The sequence below is a fragment of the Tachysurus fulvidraco genome, chromosome 20 (genome assembly GCF_022655615.1).
Source record: "Tachysurus fulvidraco isolate hzauxx_2018 chromosome 20, HZAU_PFXX_2.0, whole genome shotgun sequence".
Taxonomy (NCBI): Eukaryota; Metazoa; Chordata; class Actinopteri; order Siluriformes; family Bagridae; genus Tachysurus; species Tachysurus fulvidraco.
The window spans coordinates 3,047,508-3,074,590 of NC_062537.1; the positions used below are offsets into that span (position 1 = coordinate 3,047,508).

General features: G+C 44.4%; 1 protein-coding gene across 19 annotated transcripts in view; it reads left to right on the forward strand.

Annotated features, from left to right (window-relative positions):
* msi2a (musashi RNA-binding protein 2a) overlaps positions 1-27,083 on the forward strand; it is a 216,697-nt gene that overhangs the window by 140,266 nt on the left and 49,348 nt on the right. For 18 of the 19 annotated variants that reach the window (XM_047805133.1, XM_047805136.1, XM_047805134.1 and 15 more), the window contains one exon: positions 20,719-20,801. In XM_047805133.1, the coding sequence (XP_047661089.1) occupies positions 20,719-20,801 (83 nt within the window). Of the gene's footprint in view, positions 1-15,302; positions 15,586-20,718; positions 20,802-27,083 lie in introns of those variants that run through there. The other variant, XM_047805144.1, reaches the window with a different exon arrangement.

Sequence of the window (27,083 nt, forward strand, 5' to 3'; positions counted from 1 at the left end):
GCTGAGATTTTTTTGTGCTCGGATTCCTAAAACGTCCCCTTAATGTGATTTAAGGATTCAGCTGTTCGGCGTCTCGGGCTCGGCATCGGGATCACAGTGTACGCAAGAAACCGATAGAGAGTTTTATGAAATACCTTAGTGTTGATTTAATATCGCGCTCGTCTCTAAATCACAATTTAGCGTGTGTATTAGGGCTGCTGTATCAGACACTGCAGCTCATGTGAGGCAGAATTTCTGCTCACATTTTAGCTTTATAAGCCTGAGTGATAGATGGGGAGATGTGTCAGATCAGACATGCCCTGCCGTGTGTGTGCGTGTGTGTGTGTGTGTGTGTGTGTGTGTGTGTGTGTGTGTGTGTGTGTGTGTGTGTGTGTGTGTGTGCACGTTGAAGATGAGATGCACATAAAGCAACACAGATATAGATTTACTTTTACACCAGATACCATAGATGTGATTGTGTTAGTGTACTTTACAGGAGATGTTCAGCTTGTGTCTGCTGTCCTGTGCACATGGCAGCTCTGTGACCAGCTCTTATTAATCATTCTTACAGCTTTACTGTATAAACTACAGTGTGTGTGATGGTGAGCATCTCTGTGTATCTCTCTCTCTGTATCTCTCTCTCTGTTCTCTCTCTCTCTCTCTCTCTCTCTCTCTGTATCTCTCTCTGTGTATCTCTGTGTGTGTGTGTCTCTCTCTCTCTCTCTCTCTCTCTCTCTCTCTCTCTCTCTCTCTCTCTCTCTCTGTGTATCTCTCTCTGTTCTCTCTCTTACTCTGTGTATCTCTCTCTGTTCGTTCTCTCTCTGTGTATCTGTTCTCTATCTCTCTCTCTGTTCTCTCTCTCTCTGTGTATCTCACTCTGTTCTGTCTCTATGTATCTCTCTCTGTTCTCTCTTTCTCTTACTCTGTGCATCTCTCTCTCTGTTCTCTCGCTCTGTGTATCTTACTCTGTTCTCTCTCTGTGTATCTCTCTCTCTGTTCTCTCTCTGTGTATCTCTCTCTCTGTTCTCTCTCTCTTACTCTCCGTGTATCTCTTTTCTCTCTCTTTCTCTCTTTGTATCTCTCTCTGTGTATCTCTCTATGTATCTGTTCTCTCTCTCTCTCTCTCTCTCTCTCTCTCTCTCTCTCTGTATCTGTTCTCTCTCTCTCTCTCTCTCTCTCTCTCTCTCTCTCTCTCTCTCACACACACACACTCTCTCCCCACCCGACAGATTTCTACCTTTTACCTGTGGCGGTGTGCCAGCTGTGGTGGGCTTTATTTTTCACACACATTTAAGAATCACTGAAGGAAGACAGCGTTAAAGACGTGATGAAAGAAGAGAGCGTTAATCCTGTTAGCGCTTGTTTGCTTTCGGGTTATCCGCTGTTGAATGACTGGCTGCTTCAGACACACTCCTTCTGAAAGGAGGGACATCCAGACGTTAATATAATAAACCTTAATACTAATAAAACGATAATCGTCATCGTTTTTATGGGAATTCCTACAAATCATGAGAAGTCTGTTTGAACCAATAAGACTTTTCTCTAACTTAGAGACCTGCGAGTGAAGAAAACTACCACATCAGTCAGCATCAACTGGAGGTTCTCTCATGTAGGAAACGTTGACAGACGAAGGAAGTTTGAGGTAATTAGGAGATTTGGCTTAAAGAACCCGGACTAGATCGATGTACAGTTTCCTGTCAGGGAATCAGATCAATTAAATGCATTTTAAGAAGTCTCCTGACAGTAAACATCATGTATTGAACGTGTGTTTAAAAAAAAAACATTCACAAAGCATGTCGGAGTAACTGATCAAGTGCTAAGAGAATATTAACCAATAAATAAAATAAAAGCGCAATAACGTCTGGCGATAAAAGTAGCAGCTAGTTAAAGCCGTATTTCATACGTTGGGCTTTAAGCTCTCGCCCAGATGAGCAGAGGTCATCTTCAGACACTCTCAAACCTATCTGAGTTTGTGCTGTGTGGGGATTTAAAACAAATATATTATTATTATTATTATTATTATTATTATTATTATTGTAAGATAATCCTACTGCAAAATATATATATATATATATATATATATATATATATATATATATATATATATATATATATAGAGCATTATATGAGAATTTGATGCCTGAGGAATGAACTTTTGCTAAAATGGCAGAAATAATGCTGTTTTATTATCTGCATGGTCTAGATGGAGCAGAACTTACACACAGTTTCACTGTGCTGAGACAATCATTCATTCAATCATTCATTCAATCATTCATTCATTCCCTACCGCTTATCTGAACTTCGGGTCACGGGGAGCCTGTGCCTATCTCGGGTGTCATCGGGCAATCGAGGCAGGATACACCCTGGATGGAGTGCCAACCCATCACAGGGCACAAACACACTCTCATTCACTCACACACACACTACGGACAATTTTCCAGGGATGCCAATCAACCTACCATGCATGTCTTTGGACCGAGGGAGGAAACCGGAGTACCCGGAGGAAACCCCCGAGGCACGGGGAGAACATGCAAACTCCACACACACAAGGCGGAGGCGGGAATCGAACCCCCAACTCTGGAGGTGTGAGGCGAACGTGCTACCCACTAAGCCACCGTGCCCCCATTATGCTGAGACAACTAAGGCAAAAAAGAATAAAAATTTGTGATCCGGTCTTGCAAAAGAGATTTAAGGGCATGTCTCACTCTGAGATGAGGAGGGGAGAGAGCTGGACAGACTAAAGGACGTCACTGGACAGACTAAAGGATGTCACTGTGTCAACCCTTTTAGAAACAGAACAAGCGATGGATAAATCCCACAGCACAGCATTGTGGGTAATGTTCATCAGTTCCTCAAAGTGAACACAGACCATCAAGTCCATGACAGATTTAAACATTAAAGAAACTTTGCTCAGAATTACATCAGAAAATGAATCGGACACTTTTTTGAAGACCACGTTAACGATCGATGAGGAAGGACCGAGATCTTACCCGTGGTGCTGTGATCCCATCACGTGGGCGGAGTCTGTGTTGATTTTGGCTTTATTTTCAATGATGTGACTCTTTAAGGGACAAGTGAGCACAAATACTGTAAAAAAAAAAGTATCATCACTCTTCCTTTTTTACATCTCATGTCTATCCCTACTGTTTATTTACTCACTCCTTCATGTGGCTTTCTCTCTCTTTATTCCTGTCAGTGTGAGAGAAACTGAAGGGTCAGACAGCAGCACATCACATCACGCTCTCGACCCTCTCGACTCCTCTCCGCCACCATATTTAACGCCGCTAATTATACGGCTTTGTAATTTACGTGCCCTTCCCTCGCAAGCCTTAATTATTCACGTGGAATGAGTGTGTATCAGTGTGAATGAGAGCAGGTTTTTTTCCCCCTCAGCTTTGCTGTAATTAGCTCCTGATACTCAGTGTCACAAGCTCAAAAGCACCAATTTAGCCGCTTAAAGCGACACCGGAGCCTCGTCCGGCCGACTGCTGCCGAGTGTTTTGAAGAGGCACGTGGTCGTCAGGACGGGTGGGTTTTAAACACGGAGTAATGGCCTTGTTATGAAGTGGCTTCTGTGGAAAAAAAAACGAAACAAAAAAAAACTACAAAGTGAGGTGCATTAAGTCTGGGAGACGGCACGGGTTATAGCGGGGCAGATAGCAGGTATTAAAGGAGAGCTAGCTTTTAGAATACAGAAATAGGGAAACTGTCACAACACACAGCGAGACGTGAGTGATGGAGTGATGGATCTTACACCGGTGGTGTGACTTAGCCAGAAGCTACGAGTCAGAATACTATGTTTCAGAGGGGGGAAAGGGGCCAAAATCATTTACAGAATAGATGTTAATTTCCTCATAGCCTCTGGCTAAGAACAGTGATGTCCTCGTCGCAGAATCAGAGGGAAGGAGAGTTAGTGTGTGTGTGTGTCTGTGTGTGTCTGTGTGTGTGTGTGGTGTATCATTAGCATTTTTGCCTGCTTGCTCTTTGCACCTTTTATTGGTACTTATGTAAGAAATGAATCATTTCATCACGACAGCGTGAACTCTGTATGGAACATAATCTCAAATCCCAGAGTCTCCAAACATATATATCCTTTAATACCAACAGCAACTTATCAAAAATGCGACTTTTTCATGGATTAACGCATGACACACGGTCAGGATGAAGGTTTTGGAAAGTTGTCACCTGTATAATAGCGGCGATGTAACGTCACTTCCTCGCCAGCCTTAAAGTAAATAAAAATGCAGTTTATCACTTTAACTACAAAGCAGAAGGTTCTTCCATCTTCAGGACCGTTAAAAAGCATCAACGCTGAAGACTCCTCACGTTACGGTTAAAAACGTAACGCCGTAAACGATTACCCCCCCCCCCCTCTTTTAAGTAAAGTAAATTTTTGATGTCATTTCTCACTAAATAGCGGTGGTCAATTTGACGCTGATATAAAAGTAAACACTCGGCTTTAAGAGTTTGTGGTCTTTCGTAGAAGGTCTCTCACTGAAACCGTGTCCTGATTAATTTTATATCAGACTCGCAGCAATAAGATAATTCATTGGTTCATGCTGATGTTTGATCGTCTGATTTCTGCAGCTTACAGGTCAGAAGGGGTTAAATGACCCGTTGTTTTTCCCTACGTTCTGACCGGTCAGATTTGAGCACTGGATAGTGTTGTAGGAGTTGTTGGTATGCGGTAGCCTAGTGGTTAAAAGGTGCACGATCGGAAGGTTGTGAGTTCGGTTTCTATGTCCACCAGGTTTCTATGTCCACTGCTGGGCCCCTGAGCAAGGCCCTTAACCCTCAATTACTCAGTTGCATAATTGAGATAAAAATGTAAGTCGCTCTGGATATAAGGGCATCTGCCAAATGCTGTAAATGTAATGAAATTTAATTGTTTAACTGATATCAGGAATCTTTTAACGATCCCCCCCCCCCCATCGTTTATTTTAGCTGCCATTCTTCATTATTACATGGATGAGTGAGTTTTGTGGGTTTGACAGACGTTCTTTAACACCACGCTGCCTCCGCGCCGAACAGAACACTTTCTCAATGTGGCGCTGAAGGTGAGAAACGGCGCTGACCGTTTGATCCGCTCACATCGCTGACATTTAAAGCTGCCGATTTGCTGATGCTCGATGGCAGCGCCGGGACTTAAAGTACAGCAAGAGGAACTCGGCGTCTCTTGCGGGTTTATTTATTTATTTATTTTTCCAACTGCTTTTAACCTCCTCTGCACCAAATTGCAGACATCATCGTAACAGATGTAGTTATTCCTCTAGAGCTCAGAGGAACGCTCGGTGCTATCGCGCGTCTCTCGCGCCGTCGCCGTACGATCAGCTGATTAATCGCCGTTGTTTATTTGGGCAAAAATAATTTCACTGTTTGAACCTTGAGATGAACCTGAAATGAGCTCCAGTTTGAAGCACACGATGAGTCTCCATCAGTTTCTTCTCCATTAGGTTCACATTTTTAATTTCTTATAATAATGAATTGTGTGATTGATTGTGTGTGTGTGTGTGTGTGTGTCTGTGTGTATGAGTGGTGTGTGTGTGTATGAGTGGTGTGTGTGTGTGATTCTTTGTGTGACTGTAAATGGGTTTTTGATGTGTTGTGTGTGTTTGTATCTCAGTGTGTCTGTGTTTAATTTTATTTGCTTGTCTGATTGTGGTGTGTGTGTGTGTGTGTGTGTGTGTGTGTGTGTGTGTGTGTGTGTGTGTGTGTGTGTGTGTGTATCCTGTTTGTGCCGGTGTGTTTTTGGATGTGAGCCTGAGTCTGTCTTTGTGTGTCCTTGTGTGTGTTTCTGAGTGTGTAAAACTGGGGCCATTTAGACACATGGAAAATTCACACCCATGCAGACTTGTCAGGAGTCCAGAAAGAACACACTCATGCATGGACAAATACACACACACACACACACAGAGGTGTGACGGGTTGTGTTAAGACCACCTGTGGGGCCTGATGGAGTGGTGTCCATGGCGACCAGGCTGTCTGATTGGTAGAGCACTTCAAAGAGTCACATGCTCTTTTTTCCCTCTACCTCTTTCCATCTTGATGTGTGTTTTTGTTTGTGTGTGTGTGTGTGTAGTTGAGGTTGTGTTAGTTTCTTCAATAACACACTCATTGGAGCTCTAAAACGACAATTCACTTCTTGCTCATGAATGGATGAAGAGTGAAGATGAGGATGAAGAGTTCAGGCTGATGAGAGTAAGATGCAAAAAGAGAGCTACACAAGACTCTCCATCACAAGTAGACCAGATCTCATGCAGGAGGTGTGGCCTGTGTCGCTGACAGTCTTACTGATGGAGACATGGTGCCTGAAGGAGGTGTGGCGTTTGCTTGAAGTGGGCGTGGCTTCTCATCTGTCACGAAATCTGTTCTACCTTTACACCAAATGCAGCTTTACACAAGGTCAACATTCATTTTGTTGGTTTTACGCCGAAGCTTTGAAGCTGACGGGTAACGAACGTTTAACGTAACCGATAACCGCGAGCCCCAAAACCACGTCATCCGTGATGTCGCGCAGACTTTACGACGCGGTTTAGGAAGCAGTTGTGACTTACTGTCACACTGACATTATGTCATTAACATTTGTTTTCCAAAATGGCGAACCGACGCCGTGCTTCTGTTCACCGTTTCTTATTACGCATCGCATCAAAGTGAACGTGACCTCGCCTTGGATGTTTTGGTGGCTGCGCTGACGCTAGTAACATCGACCCTTCCTTAGACCCTGGTCCCTAAAACATGACAATAGAATTGTCTAGTAAAGCTAAAGATGCTAATGCTACTGTATATTTACTAGAAATTCAGTTTTGACGTTAAAAAATGATGCCAGAAGCAGGTCTATTAAAAAAAGTCCCATTCTTGTAGCTCCTGTGTAAGACCTGAGCAGCACAAGGCACAGAGCATCTTTTGATGAAATTGATTCGAAGCCGTAGTAACGTGGAGCATCAGCTTCCTAAACCTGCTAGTTTGATCGACGTGGCCGGTGGAATAGCAGATCACCAGTTCACAGCGTTATTATTCAGTAGAATTGATGGAAGACGTTGATCCGTGTGTGTGTGTGTGTGTGTGCGCGCACATGGTTATCTCTCCGTCCAGCTTCCATCAGACGGAGGTGTGCTGTAGTGCTGAAAGTGAGAAATAACGGCTGCCCGTTTGATCCGCTCACACCGCTGACATTTAAAGCTGCCGATCTGCTGATGCTCGGAGGCAAAACTACATCTCAAAGTAGAGCGAGAGGAAGTCGACTGATTTCACTCCGCTCCGTCTCTCCCTGCTCCCTGCATCCTTGCTGTTTTTCTCATCCTCGGCTGCAGCACGTCATCCACCTCCATAATGCACGGTGGTGCTCTAACCCTGGCTCATATCACCTCACCCTTGTTATCAGTGCTACTGGGGAGGTCCAGCTCTTACTCTGGCCTTCTGTTCTCTTATCTCCTGATTTAGAAAGGTGGAGGTGTGTGTGTGGTGCGTGTGTTGTGTGTGTGTGTGTGTGTGTAACCTTTCAGATGAATTAAACCAGGTTGAGGCTGGTGGCGGAGACCCCGCTGACACCAAGGCTTCAAAGGCAAGTGGCCCGTAATGGGGTGGGCAGGCAGTGGTGCCCGCTGTGTCATTGATCAGGGCATCTTAAAGGGCAATTAGGAAGCCACAGCACTTCAGGAAAGGCCAGAGACACAAGAACACACTCTTCACCTCACCTCACTGTGTGTGGAAAAATCTTTAGAATCTTTGCTCTCCTGGCCTCCTCCTTTTTTTTCTTAAAAAGCTAATTCATACCTCTTCCTTTAAAGAGCTCCGTATTCTGTCGACTTTTCCTCGGATCGCCAGTAGTAATGAGGTCAAGCCCGCACCCCGGATTCACCCGACTTCCCTGTCCAAAAAGGATGAATCACCTTTCAGTTTGACGGACACTTTCAGGTCCCATCCAAAACCCCCTTTTTATCTACCAGCTTGCACACTTCTGCCACCTTCAAAAACGATGACGAGTGTCCAGAGCGGAGGAGGTAAAACCGCTTCAGGTGCGATTGAAGTAAACCATCACTATATTCTGCCTCCAGCCCTTGTGTCCTCCCGTGTGTGAAGAGTTGCTGTGGAGCATCTCCGTGGTACAGGATTAGCTCCACTCATTTAAGAGCCCAGCTCCGGCTCCACAGATGTGGCCTTTGAGATTGAAATGAGCTTTCCTCTGCAAAGAGTGAGTTAAAAGACCTTTCTAAAGAGGGAGAACGAACGAGTGAAACATAGAAAAAGAGAGGAGAAAAAAAAGGAAAGCTTTACTTCGTCTCGGAGTCGGTGTGCATTTCCTTCTTTTTCACCCGGGCTTTGACGAGATAGCGCGCTTCTTCTTTTTTTTTTTTCTTGTCGGCGTCGTGATGAAAACTTCGGCGAAGCAATAATACGAGTGTTACTCGTTGACGTGGCGTAGTAAGCTGCTGTCAGCTCGCACGTAAACATTTGCATTTATTCATTTGGTGGACACTTTTATCCAAAGGGATTTACAAAGAGAGACCGAATAAATACAGTCACAAAGCTCTCAAAGCACATGACAGCAAGTTTCTTCCAAGCACCCAAAAGTATGTGAGAATTTTAGGATGAAGAGAGCTGCAGTGATGCGCAAGGGCTGGAATGAGTGTGACTTGGGTGCTTGAGTACCGGCAGGTGATGACGAAACAACTGCAGGAACCTTAAATGCATGAATGACGGCGCAGTCTGTAGTAAAGCTGTTTAACGGACATCTCTCGAGGTCCAGAAAATATACGTTTGACGTGTGGTTCTGCACTTGTACTTAATAATAACGCTGCAGATGATATAAAGTTTTGGAAATGAGTCTTTCTTTCTTTTCTGTCCAACTGGTGAGCATGTTGATCAGTGCGTCGTGCGAGATCTTGACCACGTTTGTTGCTCTATCGCTTCGCTCGGGCTCTCTAGCGAGCGGACGACGAGACGAGAGGCGCGGCCTGCGAACGAAACAAAACGAACAAAGGAGTAAATAAAGCAGCTACGGTTCGGTGCGGAGCTTTTCAGCGTGGCTAATTCATGTTGGCTGTGGCCCAGGTGCCATGATTAAAGTGTGTGTGAAGAGTGATGGCAGCGGCACTGCTGCAAACATGCTCACGTGGGATCACACAGCCAATTAAGCTGCACTTAAAAGATAAAATGAAACCTGGATGCTTTGAACATGCACGCAGATGACCCTGCTGCTTATGAGAGAGAGAGAGAGAGAGGCTGGTCAGAGGCCTTTTCATTCCTAATTATGTGTAAACAGTAATCACACATGCTCCTTTAGTGCTCATTTCAGTGGATTTCTCCTGTGTCTCCTGGACCGCTCTTATTACCCACAATGCACAAAGCGTTTAACGCTGTTGTTGCAGTCGTCCGTAGCCGTGGCTATCTACGAGCGTTCCTCGAGCGCGCCGACTTTCCTCGCCTTCAATTATGATCTGTGTGAAAATAAAGGAAGCAGTCGGGCTTACAAGTGTTTTGGCTCGCTCATTAAGCGGCATCTTCTAGCAGCGTAGACGCCGCGGCTGCAAAGTGCCAACATCGATGTTCTTCATTATGGGCGAATTGATCCGGTACCTCGCTTTAAAAACACTGCCCGCGAGCACACTCGTAAATAGGAGAGTGCCTAATTAAGCTTAATCAATGCTTCTTTATGGCCTGGGCGCGTGCGCTTCGATCCGTTAACCAGCTGGTCCTCTGCGCTCAGTCTGCGCTGTTGCGCTCCTCGGGGTTTTCACTGGCGGAGGTTTTACACGAGCAACGCTGAAATCCTAATGCAATTACAGAATGGATGGTAGATGTAGAAAACTAGAGGACGGATCGTTTCTTTTAATTACACAATACGACGCATGTGCCGCCGTTCGGTTTTTATATCGTATATCATTTTATTGCTGTTTATATTTATTATCGCCGCTAAAAAGTACAGTGTGTAATCTTCAGCATGTTAGAATGTTGTGACGGCGCGTTGGCTGGTGTATGAAATGTCCAGCAGTGCTTGACTTCAAATAATAATAATAATAATCCTGGAGAAACTGTATATGGCCTGATATTGTCCCTTTCTCCTGTCCTCCAATCTGCTAAACCACAATATGGATTGTTTACATGAAAAGCTACTAAATGACAGATTTAGAACTATGGGCGTTACTCACGAAGTTCGAGTTCACACGCCAGTCCTTTAAACACACACACACACACACACACACGACTCCCATGCAGAAGATGTGTGTGAGGGACATCATGCTAGGACTTGTCCACTTTACCAGTAGTGTCTGGGGTGGTTTATTTGGTTTGTTTTTGAAGGCAGTGATATTTGGAACCTCAGTTCATGTGTCTCAGCTCTGGTCCAGCACCTGGTCAGGGGCGAGAAATGTTTGTGGAAAACAGCAGGAGCGGTTTGCTGTTCTGAAGTGTCGGGGTATATCGGGTGACCGATTATCAGCACATCGTGTTCTTTTTCCTTTCTTTGACCCTCGTTTCATGTTTCTTTCTCCAGCCCTTTCACACCGTCTCTCTCTTCCCTCACCCTGACTCCTACTTCCCTAATCCAGAGCCCGTGTGTTCCCCTGCCGTCCCTCCGTCCCACACTCCCATCCAGCTCTCATTTATTATTCATTATCTCCCGTCTAAATCCGAATTTCCTCACAAAATGAAAAATGGTAATTAAACCGGGATGAGAATGGTATCCGTATCAAGGCTCTCGGGCGGCACAAAAGGTGCGTATCTGCCACAGAGCTTTCCCAATTCCAGCTTAGAAATTGAGCCCAGTCCTGTGAGTCCCCCAGGGTGGCCGTCCCCACAGGTATTGTCCGTTTCAGCCATCAAAACTTATTGAGCTCAAAATCTCCATTGAGCTTTGTCCATTTAATAATTCCTGTCAATGTAAGAAAACTTATATTATATTATATTATATTATATTATATTATTACGTTTAGTTAATTACATCATCTTGTAATAACTTGTACCTTCTGTAACTGGACAGTTTACGAATTTTCACTTAATTCTGGATTCCGACTGGACAAAAGGGTCTGATTCGTTTCCTGTGACGCAGATCAGTCCATCTTCCATCACAGTGCCCCTTTAAGCTGTCCATCAAGGAACCGTACCATCATAGGGACCGTTTGGTGTTAATTAATTAATCCTCCACACTTTCTGACCACGGAACGGCCGGACATTGTGGATATTTCCGTGTTGACTCGCGGAAATCTTTTGTGGGAGGACCATCGTCTTGTCCTCCCGATTCTCTCTGTATATTGTATTTGCCTTCGTTCCTTTTTTTTTTAGTGAGAACAAAACATTCTGGATAAACGATAACCGGACATGTAGATTTCTGCCAAAGAGGAAGTTCATCTCTGTGTCCTTTTATGACGCATCGAGATGATGTCCTTTGTGGTCATGCACAAGATGTCAAATTTAATATGGACCACAGAAGGCTGATTGCGGCCCAGGACCGACCTGCATGAGAATGCACCAATAACCACGACTTATTATGGGCCAATTTAAGTGCATCCAGGTCGGTTCAGTAATGCACAGTGGGCTCTGCCATGCTGTCTCTCTCTCCCTATATCTCGTGAGCAGCAGTAAGGGCATCCATACTGGCTGTGGAAAACGGCATCTGGGAGCGGTGCTTGCTCAAATGAGAAGTGTGTGTGTTGTGTGTGTGTGTGTGTGTGTGTGTGTGTGTGTGTGTGTGTGTGTGTGTGTGTGTGTGTGTGTGTGTGTGTGTGTGTGTGTGTGAAAGAGAGAGAGAGACTAAGTAGGACAGAGAAATTGATGGCCCTTCGCTGTTCACTGACCTACATACAGACACAGACTAAATAGTTCTCTCTGCGCTCACACCGAGAGACTGCTCTGCCCTCTCTTTCTCTCTCTCTCTCTCTCTCTCTCTCTCTCTCTCTCTCTCTCTCTCTCTCTCTTTCTCTCTCTCTCTGGCTCACTTACTCATACACACCTATGCACAAACAAGATGACTTATGCACTGTTTCTTTTAGCTGCACACAGAAAGCATGTATTCATAAAGCGTAGCTGGACATGACTGGAGGTCATGCAAGATGCTAATGTATGCACACACACACACACACACACACACACACACACACACACACACACACACACACTCATAAACTCTCAATTCACCAGTATAAAGAAATTTTGCATGGCAGGCACACACCGGAAGCCAGACTCCAGCACCACCTGCTCTCTCTCTCTCTGTCTCTCTCTCTCTCTCTCCTCCCCCTTTGATTGTTGTGCACTCGTATGTTCTCTCTTGTGCATGTCTTTGCATGTTAGCATGAGCGTGAGGAGACAAAGCCACCGGGATACGTGTTGACAAACATGTGCGTAGTCAGCAGCACTCGCACGCTACTGCATTCGTTTTACTCGCACGTGAAATAGGCTTGTTTGCTACAAGCTGACGTCGATGCATAGAATCAGGGCTAATCTGTTAGTTTGTCATGGAGGCCAGATCATGTAAAACATCCCAAATGAGGGGCCGGAGAGAACTAGGAGCCCATATGTTGTTGTTTTTTTTTTTTGCTACGTTTAAACATGCTTGTGTTTTATTTCAACTCTACATAACATCAGTGAAGTGTAAGAGTGAAGTGTTGTTTGTTTGTTTACTTGTTTGTTTTTGTATGACTTTAAACTACAACAGCCATCTCAATAATGTGCAAACATTTAGGCAGCGTTGAGAGATATGACATTTTTAAGATGTCATTAGAGCAGTGAAATCAGGTGTGTATGTTGTCAGTGCGATACACACACAGCGGTGCGGGAGCCGAGCCGTGAGGGATGTGCGATTACTGGTTTTAATGACGTTCGTGCGTGAGAACGATGATCCGATCGTGGAAGTGGAGCTCGAGTAGTAAAATAGGGTTAGCGACGTTTCACTCAATTTCCCGATCGGGAAAGGAAGAAATGACCTAACATCTCATCTGTCGTCATCCTGTCAGTCATGCGGTCTCACAGGAGAGTCGCGTCACTCGCGTGGTGTCACTTCATAACTGTACGGTCTGGTGTCTGACTGAACTGCATTTATAGTTCAGAACAAATTACCGTCGCCGACTGTAGATGTTGTATTGTGTTGGATAAACACTTACAGCTCGGTTTCCTACCGAACTTCCTTCACGTGAGTAGAGATGGACATAAGCTTTTTTTCACCTTATGTGTATTTCAGGGGGCTTTTTTTTTTTTTTACACACATTTTTGAATGACCTCTGAATCTGTTTCAGTGAAAGAAGTGTGACCTCTGTACCAGTCAGTCCCAGCAGGTCTTATATATATATATAATATTGCGCACGCACGCACACACACACACACACACACACACACACACACATACACATACACACTTACTTATTTACAGCATTCTGCTGTAATTGGTGGATCATTTCTGTAAGAAGAGGCTGTAAATGTCACTCTGTACCTGCAGAACAGTGAAACAGTAATCTGAAGTTGGCATGCGGGCAAATGAACTGAGATTTATGTTGAGGAAGCTAAAACACCCTCACACACACACACACACACACACACACACACACACCCTATTCTGCTAGCCTGGTGTTTGTGTGTGATAGTGGTTGACTGATGACTGTCTCTCTAATGCTCTCATCAGCACCGTGGCCTTTGTGCTTCCTGTGTAATTAGGGACAGAGGCAGCCTGATGTGTGTGTAATTACATCAGCCTGACTTAGAGGAAAAGACAGAAGCGGAGATGTTCATACTTGTTGCTCTTTTTTTTTCTGGGAATTTTATCTTGTAAGAAAGCATTGTGCCTCTGTGCCTCTGTCCCGTGTGTGTGTGTGCGCGCATGCGCATGTGTGAGTAAATGGCATGGATTCCTCTCTGCACAGTAAATGCTACACACTAGCATGCACTAATCACAGCCTGGGGAGTTTCAGAGGCTCTTGTTATTGTGAATGGAAATGATTTTGTTCTGTAAGGCAGAGCTATCAGGAGTGCATCTGCTGTGCCCTTACACTCACCTCTCTCTCTCTCTCTCTCTCTCTCTCTCTCTCTCTCTCTCTCTCTCTCTCTCTCTCTGTGTACACTTTGTGATTAGCAAGTCTATCAGTCGAGTGTCTCTCTTATTTAAAGGCAACAGAACTCCACAGTGCTCTCTCTCTTACACACACACACACACACACACACACACACACACACACACACACACACACACTGCATATTGTCTGGTGCTTTTTCCTGCATGTGCTTTTAATTGCTTAAGAAAGAGCAAGAGGCTGTTCATTTTGTGGGTTAAGTCAATAAATCTGACCAGAAGTAATGGTAATGTGTACTCTCTCTCTCTCTCTCTCACTCACACACACACACACACACACACACACACACACACACACACACAACAAATTGAGCTGATTGAGCTCGCCTGTTTTCACAAAGCCAGTCTTGCACTCTCATGCTCATTCATTCATTCAACAGACACTTTTTATTCAAATCCACTTACACGTGACACACACATTTAGTCCAAGGAAGAAGTTAAAGTCAGAGTGATGATACACAGGAGTGTTACAACCAAAGCAAGTGTACACTAACACTAATCATCCAGTTTCAGTTCACCAGCTTAATTTGTTAGAGTTTTAGCACCACTTAATAAACTGGAACAAACGAAAGGACTCAGACGCTGTAATCAGCATCCTGTCATATCTGTTGATCATTTAATTAAACACTTTATCACACTTACTTTAGCCTTTTAGCACAACACCTGGGTTATTCAGAGCGCTTGTGTGTCTTCTGTCTCCTTACAGCACAATTGGAATCAGAGCACAAGTGATTTTACTGCAGTATTGTGTAAATAGTGTGTGTGTGTGTGTGTGTGTGTGTGTGTGTGTGTGTGTGTGTGTGTGTGTGTGTGTGTGTATGATTTATCTCAGCTGCCCTTCCTTAAAATTTCACACACACAACAGTTAATTGGTCTCCTTCCTTTTCTAGTCAGCATTTCGGTGTAAATGGGGCAGTTTGTGCTGTTCTTTCATTTGTTCCTTGCCAAATTAAGAGTATTTATTTATTTATTTATTTATTTATTTGCACACACGTGTGTGTGTGTGTATATATGTGTATATATATATTATACATACATACATACACACACACACACTGTAACTAGTTTTCTGATGAAGTTCTTCTTAAACGTGTGGAAATGTTTCTCTTCCTGTGTGAGCAGGACAGAGCAGCGCCGTGCCGTCCGCTCGGGACCCGGGGGTAAACTCGTCATTGGGCTACACAGAGGCGTGTCTCTTGCATACCTCTCTGCAATTGGCTGAGAAGCGGGTGGTGCTGGGTAATAAAACTGACGCTCCGGGCAGTAGAGGTTCAGTGACATGAGAATGAACCGGAAAGAGTGTGCCAGACAGAGACGGCCGGGGTCAAAGTTCAAGCAGGAGAATGGTTACCACAGCAGGGGAGGGGGGGATGTTCTCTCTGGGCTATTTTGCCTCCCCCACCGCCGCCATTGCTCCTGTTGCTGCCTCAGCACGTGCTCATTAGCCACCCGGCTTTACCGCAAGGGGGGAAGTAGGGCAGAGATCATTAGCGATTTGGAGGGAGTGATTTGTTTTGTTCTACAAGTTGTTTTGCACAATGTCTCTGTAGCTGGTATGAGGGATTTTTTTTTACTTCCTATTCCCGTTAGTTTTAACATTTAATGTTGCCATTAATCAAATGTGGCACTTTCTCCTGCGTCTGCAAGACGGTAGACCTCCGTCTTGCTGAGGAGTGCCACTTCTGTTGTGCATCCATGGTGTGCAAGCTCGCTGTCGTGTGTGTGCGTGCGTGTGTGTGTGTGTGTGTGTGTACCTGGTCTCATGTTGCTAGTGAGAGTAGCCTGAGGGCAAATATGTATGAGTCAGCAGGCTTTGGAATGGGGACATGCTGATGTATGATTTTAGGTGGAGATATGATCAGCAGAGGACACACATTTGCACGACCAAAATAAATACATGACACCCTGTGTGTGTGTGTGTGTGTGTGTGTGTGTGTGTGTGTGTGTGTGTGTGTGTGTGTGTGTGTGTGTGTGTGTGTGTGTGAGAGAGAGAGAGATGTTCTGAAAGATTTTTATTTTTTAGTGTAATTGTGTTCTAATCGGACACAAATATAATACAGATGTGAGCTGGATTTAAAAATAACTCACCCTCTAGTGTTTACTGAAGTGTTTACTGCACCTTATTTACTGGAGTGATATGGCTGAGGTTAAGGAGCTGTCAGAGCCACAATTCACACACCTTCTTCCTCTTCTACAATTTCTGCTTAGGTTACTGTCACTATTCAAAGGTACTTACGTAGCAGATGCAGTAAAATTCAGCTCGGGACACAAACTGAGTAACAAAACAGGATCATTTCTGACATTTCCACAGAGGTCCAAAGTTCATAGTGTCTACGTTCAGTCCAAGACCTGTTGCTTTACAGAAAATATTTAACATCCATAATATATGCTGTCTGGAACCGGATGCACTAATCACTGTCCATAGCCATGGCGTTGGACCTTAATGTTGAATAAAGCGTATATGTTTATTCGTTTTGTTGATCTGCTTTAAGCTTCTTTCTTGCCGTAGCGCAGGTTGTACACCTCGTCTGTCCGTATTAAAGTGTGTGTGGCGGCGAGTGTGAATCGTGTGCGCACTCCTCACTCTGACATCTTCCCAGCGGTCTTTGTTATGCACTTTTGTAAATGCTTTAAAAGACGTGGAAGAGGGCGTTAGTACACAGAAGCATTTACGCTCATTTATAGCTCCCCAAAGGAAAGACGTACTGTACGAGTTGAAGCTTTCAGACAGAACATTTAACTCTGCTTACTTTCTTCCTTTCACACCTTTCCTTTACACTTCAGCTGTTGACTTGTGGAAATTAGGGTCTCTCTGGAAGTCTCCGAGTTTCTTGATTTGTTCTGCCTTAAATACATTAAACTGCTTTTTAAGCAAAGGTCACTTGGCGTTTCATCAATTTAGCATTTAAATGGTTTTTTTTTGTGTTGCTCTGAGGGGAGAATAGGATTCAAATATTAGAGGCCCTGGCTGAGAGGGAGGGAGGGAGGGAGGGAGGGAGAGAGATGTGCTGCGGTGTGTGGAGAGACAGGCTGCTAGCGCCCGGCTAATAAGTGAGAGATACAGCTCAGTCATCCGCGACGGCTGGCCAACTGGCGCTAACACCTATTATTGGGTGTGCGATTGCAAAATCTGTGTGTTGTTGTAAAAGCCGATTGTTTAAGCTTGAGAGAAAGTTGGAGAGCGTGGAAGAGAAAGCGAAAGGTGTTGCTGCTGCTGCTCCCGAGGGGTGGGAGGGGAAATGAAACGACCGTTTCTTAATAACGCGAGAGAAGCGATAGCGTCTACCATCTGTTCTCAAGAGGGCATGGGGACTGTATCGGGGAAGGCTCTGCAGATTCATGGATGAAGTGGGGAACTGGAGTAGAATGGCCAGTGATTACATGGGGCAGGATGGGTTGAGTTTCACTAAGAGCCCCCACACCGCAAAACTGTCCTTCCTCCTGGATATCGGCATGTGTGCGGTCCAAGGATAAAAAGGCATAAATTACGCACAGGCATTTGTAGTTCATTGTGTGAGCAATGCTCACCATCCATAACTGTAACAGAGACGTCAGACTTCATGTCCGCTGGATCCCTCAACATCTGCCATAGCAGGGTTAGTGAGTACGTGTGAGAATACTGTGCTGCAATGCTGCGTGTTGGTCTGTGTGGCTTTCTGTCATGTACTTCTGTTTGAGGGGGTTATTATCTCAGGATTGCCCCTCTTGTGTCAGCAGTGGTGCTACGCTACGGCTTGCGCTGAACTTGACCGTGCAAGTGACAGTGAGGGACTCTGTGGTGAGGCCAGTTGTGTACTAACCCCTGTGTGTCTCTGTGTGTCACCCTCCTCCTGGGCTTCACCATTGACAGCTCGCTTATGACGACTGATTTGTCACACATCAGAAGTGGCACTTGCAAGGTCACCCTTACACTTTCTCAGGCATGTTAACCAGTCCACTACTCCTTTTTTTTTCTTTTCTTTTCCAAATCCTGCCCATTCTAGAAGCCTCACACACCCTCCAGAAGCGAGACTGTGGTGTGAAAAATATCTCAGCCGGCTGCTCTTGTCTGAACCCGCCGTTATGTCACACCTACAAGACCGGAGGTGTATTTCAAAGGAGGCAATTACTTGCAGGAGAGCTGCCGCTACTTTCTGAGCCTCATTGCTCAAATACCTTGCTTATTCCTCTCTGTAGCCCAATTAGTTCTCTTTTCCTTCTCTAAGAAGAGGTGTGCGAGAGTAGTTCCCAGTCAGAGCGAGAGTTTTTATTTCACCGATTACAGCTCCCCTTGCCAGGTCCAATTTCCTTGCTTAGCAGTAAATAATGAGTGGAAAAGATGAAGGGAGGTGAACATCTTGAAGCTGGAAAGCAGAGGTGAGGGAGGGGGCACGGATGGAGGGATGAGCTCTAGATGTTTTTTCCAGTGTCTTCATCAAAAGTTAGTTCCTTCAAATCAACTTTGCACAAGATGCCCACGTGTTTGTGTAAGTCAGTAGGAAAGAATGGTTCTGTCCTGACGTTATGACGTATCTGGCAGGCTTCTCTGGCACCTGGGTGCGTCGTCTCAGCAAGGTGCGAAAGCAAGGCAGCCCACGAAGCAACCTCAGGAGCCATTCACGAGCCCATCCCCCTTTCTTCTGGGACGAGAGAATGGTTCTAACACACGCTGCAAATATTCCTTCGTTTATTCCATCTGTAGTTCGTTGCTGTGTGGATTCTTCCTGTAGAACAAGAATTTATTTGCAATCACAACGGTGTAGATATTTATTTAGTTTGGTTTTCTTTATAGTTTAAATAAAAGTTTTCTTGGTTTGTTAAATAACTGCATGTTTGTCGAATGCCAGTTAGGGTTTATGAGCACTGATGGATTTTATTGGCCATTAATGAACTTAAAACATTTTCCATTTACATTAACTAACAGGGAGTGTCTGCAGATGGGGGTGGGGCAGATGGGGGTGGGGCTTCCAGGCTTTTTCCTTTATTTATTTATTCATAGAGTTCAGGACACGAGCGCAAATAATCATCGGCCTGTCGGTCGGCTTAGCTCCTGTTTTATTGGGGGGGGGGGTGCATATGCACTTTTTGTCTTTTCGAGTGATCACTTGTACTGACTCTGATGTTAAATTTTGATGCTCCGCTAATGCGGCGTAAACGGCACCGGACGTCGTCATCGATCGTGTCGTTTTTTCCGAGCCGTGTGTTTTAGTTGTTTAAAACGCATGTGGTAGCTTCCTCATTTATTTGCCCTCTTATCAGCCCCGCTGTCTCTTATCTTCCTTAATCTGCAGTGTGTTTGTGTTGCAGAGTCCACAGCCCTCTGTCTTCCCTATCTGCTGCACTTGACCCGTGACCCCACTTATCTCTCCTCCCAGGGCAGTCAAGGTTCATGGGCTAGAGGTTAGCTTAAGTGTGGATCTTTGGCTGTAGTTTCCTTTTTTTATTTGTTAGCTCAGATTAGGATTTGACTCGGGGAAAGCCCTACGGATCGGACGAGCGGAGAAACGAGGCATGTGGAAAAGCTGCCTTTGGATTGTGTTCTGTGGCAGATCCGTGGTGTCAGATCTCAGCTAACATGCATGATTTAGTAGATACGGTAATGTGAAATGCATGGCGAAGGAAAACAACTTGTATTATGACATGTGGAATGTATTTAATGCAGAGATGCATAAGCGCCGCTTGTGAGCTGTAACGCGCACGCGTCCGTCTGTCAGCAGAAGCCTGCACTTAGACACTCTTTTCATGTGGCTTCCTTTTGTGTGTGTCACTTGTCTCTATAACACAGCTGCTCTTGAATATAGAGATGATGCACATGATGATGATGAAGTGTGTGCACGAGCGGCACTCGCGGGAATGTGCGAGTGCAGGTACTACCGAACATTTTGACCGGAATAAACAGACAGCAAAGCAATGGTTTGCCATTCATCGCAGCTTGTTTTCTTTTGTGTTCCCACAGTAAGCCCCCTCTTAACACTTGGCAATGGCAAGTAATTTCCCCTTTTGAGGCTCAGTCATACAGATAGAAAATTGCCTTTTGTGCGTCGCCATCAGAGTCTAATGCAAAAGAGGATCGCAGATGCCTCATGAATTCCGGTAGCTCTTCTTCCTTTTTTTTTTTGGACCAGCAGGAGAGGGTTAAGCTTTATTAAATAAAATATGAAGAAAAAGAATTCCATGGTCAGTGACACATTTCAGATATTGTCTGCTCCTGTATTACCATAAAAACGAGAGCTTGTTATACAGTGAAATTTCAATGAAGGGAACACAAAATGCATTTAATGAAATTCAGATGCCGGAGAGCGGGTTTCCGTGAATCTCATTAAACGGGCTTTGTGCTGTTTTCCCCATCTCCCTCTTTGTGTGGAGGAGCCTCTCCACCGTGTCTAATAATGTCAGAGATTTCATCATTGGCCTGGTTTCAAAAAGACAATGTCTGTTTAGTGAGTAAAGGCACACGGATGTTTAAGGCTGTCATAGTTTTCATGTAACTTACTCTGATTTGCTGCTGATCGAATGGACGTTACAGAACGTGACCCTTGTTGTTGTTTTTTATATATATATATATATATATATATATATATATATATATATATATATATATATATATATATATATATATACAGTATACTGAACCTTGAACCCTCATAAATGATAACCAACACGTTATTAATTCAATCCTTTTCTGTTTTGTCTCTGTTTCTCTGCAGGCTTTGGCTTCGTAACTTTTGAGAACGAAGACGTCGTAGAGAAAGTCTGTGAAATTCATTTCCATGAAATCAATAATAAAATGGTAAGTGTCCTTCATTTTGCATTTACTGAAGCTCTGATGGTTTTGGATGTTTTTACCGGACCAAACATTGAGCAAAGCAACATGTATGTATGTGTGTGTGTGGATGTAGTTTAGAGATGTAGCGTGTACGTATGTGCCGTCCAGGGGGCATGAAACCGTGTGTAAACGTGACCTCGTGTGTCCTGTCAGGTAACAGCAAGAAGACACAAACCTGTTCCTTCTGCTCTTTGTAAATCACTGCACTTTATTTGGCAGAGAAAATGAGAGAGAGCGAGAGAAACTGATAGACTTGGCAGCATCTGACTTCATTAAAGATGGATTATCGCCTTTGCGGTGCTTGTAATGACCAGCCTTGGCCCTTGAGCTGGCTGCGTCACACATCTGATTCCTCAGGGCTACGCGCTCATGACGGGCAGCCATTTTATGAGTTTATGCAAATTCTGATTAGGAATCTCACTTTCGAATGTTTAGTTTTATGAAGGCGTACACAGATGGTGCTTGATGGAGTTGTCAAGTAACAAGTTTAGGGGAAAGACTTCTCCTACTCCTGTAAATTCCTCTCTGCTGTTTATGACGGAGCTTCGTCACTTCGTCACACCGTGTTGCCTCGATTGCTCGCTTCAATTCAGTCAGTCCTACCGAAGACACTTCAGGAGTCACTGAATAAACTGTCTGGCTATCTAGTGCAAAGTAGGACTTGCAGTTCTTAGTGTTCCTGTTTATTATATTTCCACCTTTTTTTACCTCTTAGCTGAAGGAGGGATCTGTGTAGTTTAACAGAATCATAAAAAAAGATAGACGGCTACGTCGATAATACGGCTGATTTCGTTGGTCAAGTGCTTGACCTAGGATTCGTCCACGTGTATACAGTATTTTTGAAATCATACGGAGTTTCTTCACCTGCACATTAAACTCTTGTCCGCATGAAATCCATGTTTTTGGTCACTCAGATTTGTTCAGTTTATGGCCTGATTTTATGAACGTTGTTTCAGTCTTTGTACGTTTGGGAAAACTGGATTGTTTCCATATATATGTGTGGACCTTAGAAGAGCAGGACCTGGTTGCTGGAGGTACAATGATGCCCTAAGATAGCAGAATCTCCTGCCCAATGTCTACTTGTTCTATCAGACACAGACTTTTTTGATTGATGGGGACCACAGAGCAGAAAGCAGAAGGAGACTGGAGACACTGCTCTCTCTCCCTTATGCTTTCTCTCCCTTCCCCGGGGCACTATATATGTGTACCAGCAAGCGATGGATGTCTGCCTTTGGCCCCTCTGAGACAACATGGGATGGCTCAGTGAGGGCTCAACCTGTGGGCTTTGGGTATCAAGAACAGAATCCTTTTTCTAGACACACACACACACACACACACTCATTTTCCCTCCTTTGCCGCTTTCCTCCCTCTCCAACACTGTCGCACGCTGCCTGTTCAGATCTTGGGGAAAGACACAGTATCTGGCTTCAGATTCATGAAAACCAGACAGTGCAATCAATTTTTATATGATAGTGCATCAGATGCTTTCATCACTAGGGAGCACCAAAGCCAGGGTACTGGTTCTACATCTTATCTCTGGCACTTTCCTCCTCCCGGCTCTGTTCGTGCCATCCATCGCATGCCTGTCTCCAAAATGAGCCTGCCAGGAAATTGCATGCATCATTATTACCAGATGAGTAACCTCAGGGCAGGGGGAAAAAAACCAAAAAGAAGTGAGTGGAAAAAAGAATAGACCATATTTCAAAATGCTGCATTTAATAGAGGCCGTTTGGTTCATGTACATGACAACAGTTGATTCTTCTCTTGCATTGGTGACATTTCACTGGCTCCATTTTTCTAAATGAAAGAGATGTAGGAGTGAGTAAGAAAAGCTTAGTTTGGAGCACGGGTGAAGAGTTTGGTGCCTTCCTGCCCCCGCCTTCAGTGTTCATTTCAGAGATGAAAACTCTTTCTCTGCCAGCAAGATCAAAGCAGGCTCAGAAGCATCACCTGCTTGCAGCCTCATTGCTTATTTGACTTGCTAATTTGCTACCATCATCCTCATCATTATGATGACTGTTATTACTATTTTGTAAACCTCAAGCCGGCGCTTCGATTGGGATATTTGGAAAGCTGCAGTTTTCCCCCATTTCCCTTTTCTTCTTTGCTGTAACCATCTGTTGAGGTAACACTTTAAGCTTTGCGCCAGGTGCCCCCTTACACCTACAACCCAGATGGACCTGGGAGGGATTCCAGCACAGCAGGGGACCGGGAGAGAGAGAGAGAGGGAGAGAACAAGACGAAAAGACGGGGAACCCTCCTGCTGCCAGCTGCCTTTGATTTTCCACTTTGGACACACAGCAGCCTATAAAATATTCAAGAGACCTTCCTTCATCGTTCTAAAACTAAAGCTCGGGCAAAGCCACGTTTCGCTGGTTTCAAATTTGGACTTGAAACGGACCTGACGTATATCTGGAGGAAGTGGAGATGGATGGGACGGATAAATCAGAGACCGGGAGTGTGGTGAAGAAAGCTTTGCTAGTTGCTTTGTGTTAACGGATGAGGTACGGGTGCTGAAAACCTACCTAAAAAAAAAATACAAGTTAAAAATTGGCTCCTGGATGAACTGACGCTAATCAGCCTGCCGGAAACCAGCTGTGTTCGAGCGGTGTGCCCTTTTCTGTTGGTCCCCCTCGGGAGTCTTTGATGTAGAGACGCAAGCGTGACTGAATATCTCCTTAAACTGAATATTGATTATTATGTTACGGTGTGTATCAAAAATACAGTAGACCAAAGCCTGGATTTCAGATCAGTCTACATTTTATGCTTGAGTCAAGAAGCCAAATAAGACAGAATATGATGCCTTGTTTAATGAGAGCACGATTTAAAATCCACTTTTTTTCCTCCATCCTTAAGGTTCTCGGATTTCGTTGAGTAATTTGATTTGTCGTTTAATTCTTTTCTGACTCTCCACGGAGACCCTCTAACGTCTGTACTCCTTCCTCCTCCTTGTCCTTCCCATACACTCCGGCAGCAGGGTGTCTAAATAGTGAGCCGTGTTCAAAGTCGGCACCTTCCTAAAGATTCCGTACTCTAAACAGTGTAATTTAGAAACTTTTCACTCGTTACTTACAGCCTGCTGGAGGCTGGTGGAGAATTACAGCTTTTTCTCCATAACCCATGAAAAGTTATTCCCTCCTACACACGCAAGAGGCTCTTCCAGCTGGCTGAGATCCTCGCCGAGGATGCCTCGTGTCAGGATGTGTCTGAATGCACTCTTCTGTCCACAGACCGGACACATGTGAAAAGATGGATAGATGGAAAGTGAGAAGTAAAGAGTGAGAACAGCAGAGCTCTTCATTCATAGACTTTTCAGATCTGATTACCGCTGCTGCCTCTGCTCGCTCTCCCTAGGGCTGCTGGGAATCAGGAACGAGAGAGTGATTGAGAAAATGGCCTCTGCTCGCTCCGTCCCCGGCTCCCTCCTTTTCTCTCGTTCCTCAATGGCTCCTGATCACTCCCTTCTTGCTTGTTAAGATGTGAGTTCTGCCTCATCAACAAAATGCAGGAAATGGCAGTGCATACCAATAAGCCTCGTTCTCTCTCTCTCCCTCGTACCCCCGTCGTCTTTCTCCGTCTCTCCTTCGCTCTTCTTTTGTAATTTTTGGCACAATTTGGCTCCAGCAGTGGGCAAGGAATCTGAGGAACTGGCTGCTGGAGCTTTATCTGTTTGCCTGTAGAGCAGCTTGAGTGACCAGCTCACAGATAATGACCAATACATTAAGAATCGGTGCTTCTGCTCTGCCTCAAAGACTGGGACAGACTGCAAACTTGCTTCCCCAGATGTTGGACAGAGAGAAAGGCAGAGGGTTGAGAGAGAGAGAAGAGGGATCTAGCAGATCGGAGCCTGTGCATCCTCTCATGCCACATTTATCACAGCCACTCAGAATCTCATTAATTTGTGCAGTGCGACTAATGGACTGATGTAGTGGCTTATGATGATGGATGAGCAGGGAGGCGACACACCACACACACACACACACACACACACACCCCAGGGTTGTTTTTGCTTTTTTTTGTTTTTCTGACCGAATATCTTGTGATTTCAGAACCTTCTGCGTGAAGTATATTCAGTCATATACTAGCCCCTTGCTCCTATTTGCTAATCATTAAGCTAATCTAGCTCAAATATATTGCTACTACAAGCAATCCCTAAACCCCTAAAGGGGGGAATTGATTACTAATGAACTGATTGGACACCAGCGCTGTTCAGATTACTTTCTCTAACGCCTCCCTCTTACACCAGCCCTCCGTAGACCTTTTAACCTCATGGTGATCCAAGCAAACAATTAAGTTTCTCTGTCAATTCCAATACAAACACAAGTATCGCTCGACTGCTTTTAAGAGAACCGTGTGTCATTTCCTGGGTTTCTTTCTCTAGAAGATTGGATTAAAAGTAAACAGTTAATCTTTAGACGGTTGGAAAATGTTCTTAAACCTGAAGTGAACTAGCAGACCTGCCATGATTTATGCATTCAGCGAAGAAATACAGGGTTTAACATCTGAATTAGCGGCTACGAGTTATCGCTCAGACTTTTCTCCCCTGGTATAAAAAAAAGGGGTTACTGAGGGTGTCAAACTCCTCCACGATAACTGCCCCCCCCCCTTCCTCGTCGTATTAGTAATCATCAGCATTCAGTCAGACTAAATAATGAATGTCTGAAATGAAGGAGTGAAATAAAAGACAGCAACGGCAGCCTCAGAGTTGTTCTTTCTTGCTTTCTTTCCATTTTCTAATCAAGTTCCCCTTTGAAACCATGCCAGCGTACCATATGTGATTAAAACATGACTATGTACGTGTGTTTAAATGAGCTGAATGACGCTTTTTTTAAAGTATTATTTATAAGACTTTATTATTTCTCTTTGCCGCCTCTCAATGTTATGCCTAAAAAAACCTTTTTTGAACCTTTTAATCACGATGTTGATAAATGACCAGACCCGATGTAATCTTATTAGTTTTAAAGTTTAAGAGCCGATTCGAAGAACGTTACGACATAGTTTACCACACGTTTTTATCTAGTTAGTATTTAAGCCAAACATGTTTTCTGAAAACCAGCTGCCAAACTCTGACGTACATAACAGCTAAGAAATACAGAGGAATCTCTCCTGAAGAAAGCTAATGAACGACGCAGACGCGCTGTTATTCAGAGCCTGACCTTGCCCAGGGAAACCGACTTGCACAGTACATTAGCTCGCCTTCATACAAAAGCTGATGGAAGACAGAAAGCTGAGGAAAATTCTTCCTCGGGCTACAGTGAGAGCTGCGTATTATGTAGCTTCGGTGGGAAGGAGAGCCATTAGTACGTTGTACGGTAGCATCAAGCCGCACGGCGTGAAGTTATAGTGGTGTGGCTTTTTTCTGTTGAAGCGTATAACTTGTGACAGCGTGGTTCAGGGGGATGGCTATGATGGAAGGGGAATATAGATTTCTGTGTCATAGGCAAAGTGTATCAATAATGCACGCGCTCCCGTGTCTCAAAAGTAATCTCGCTCATGCTCCTGTGAATTACATGCTGCTGTTAAGCCGTGGCTTTTTTCTGATGGATTTGAACAGCCAATCAGGCGGCGCTTTTCCCATTCGTCATGTGTGTAACTGTGAGCGAGCGTCAGAGAGTCCGTGCGGGCGTGTAAAAACTCCACGGTATTGAAAAGGCCCAAATAAATACGACCTTTATAGATTATTTCATACATCATGCTTTGTGGCTCATGATGGAAGTGCTTGCTGTCTAATGATACCTTATGTGGTGACGTGAAACGCTCTCTTCCTCATCAAACAGCTTAGAAATCTGCCATTTTGTACTTTGACACCAAGCTGTGGCAGGGGGAAAAAAGGCACTTTGAGGTAGGATGGGACAGAGCTCATACCCAGATGGGACAGAGCTCATGCCCAGATGAAATGCTGAGAGCTAATGTTCTTGAACATGTCATTTGTGGTAGGCCCGGACCTTCTCCTCGTTGTTCAGTCTGGTCCCACAAAAGTGCACTGATTTAAATAAATAAATAAATATATCCCCATGAGCATCTCATTATTATGGGAAAAGCGTCTCATTATTGGAGAAAGCCTTCTTGGTGCTATGAGAAGCATCTTGTTAGTAAAAGAAAGAGCATTATGAGGTGTAGGAACAAGAGGCTTTCCTCTTAGTAACATATGATATATATAGGTAGAAAATGCTTTTCTTGTAATTACATGGCAACAACGTGCTTATATATATATATTCCCACAAAGTGACCAATCACACAGCCTAA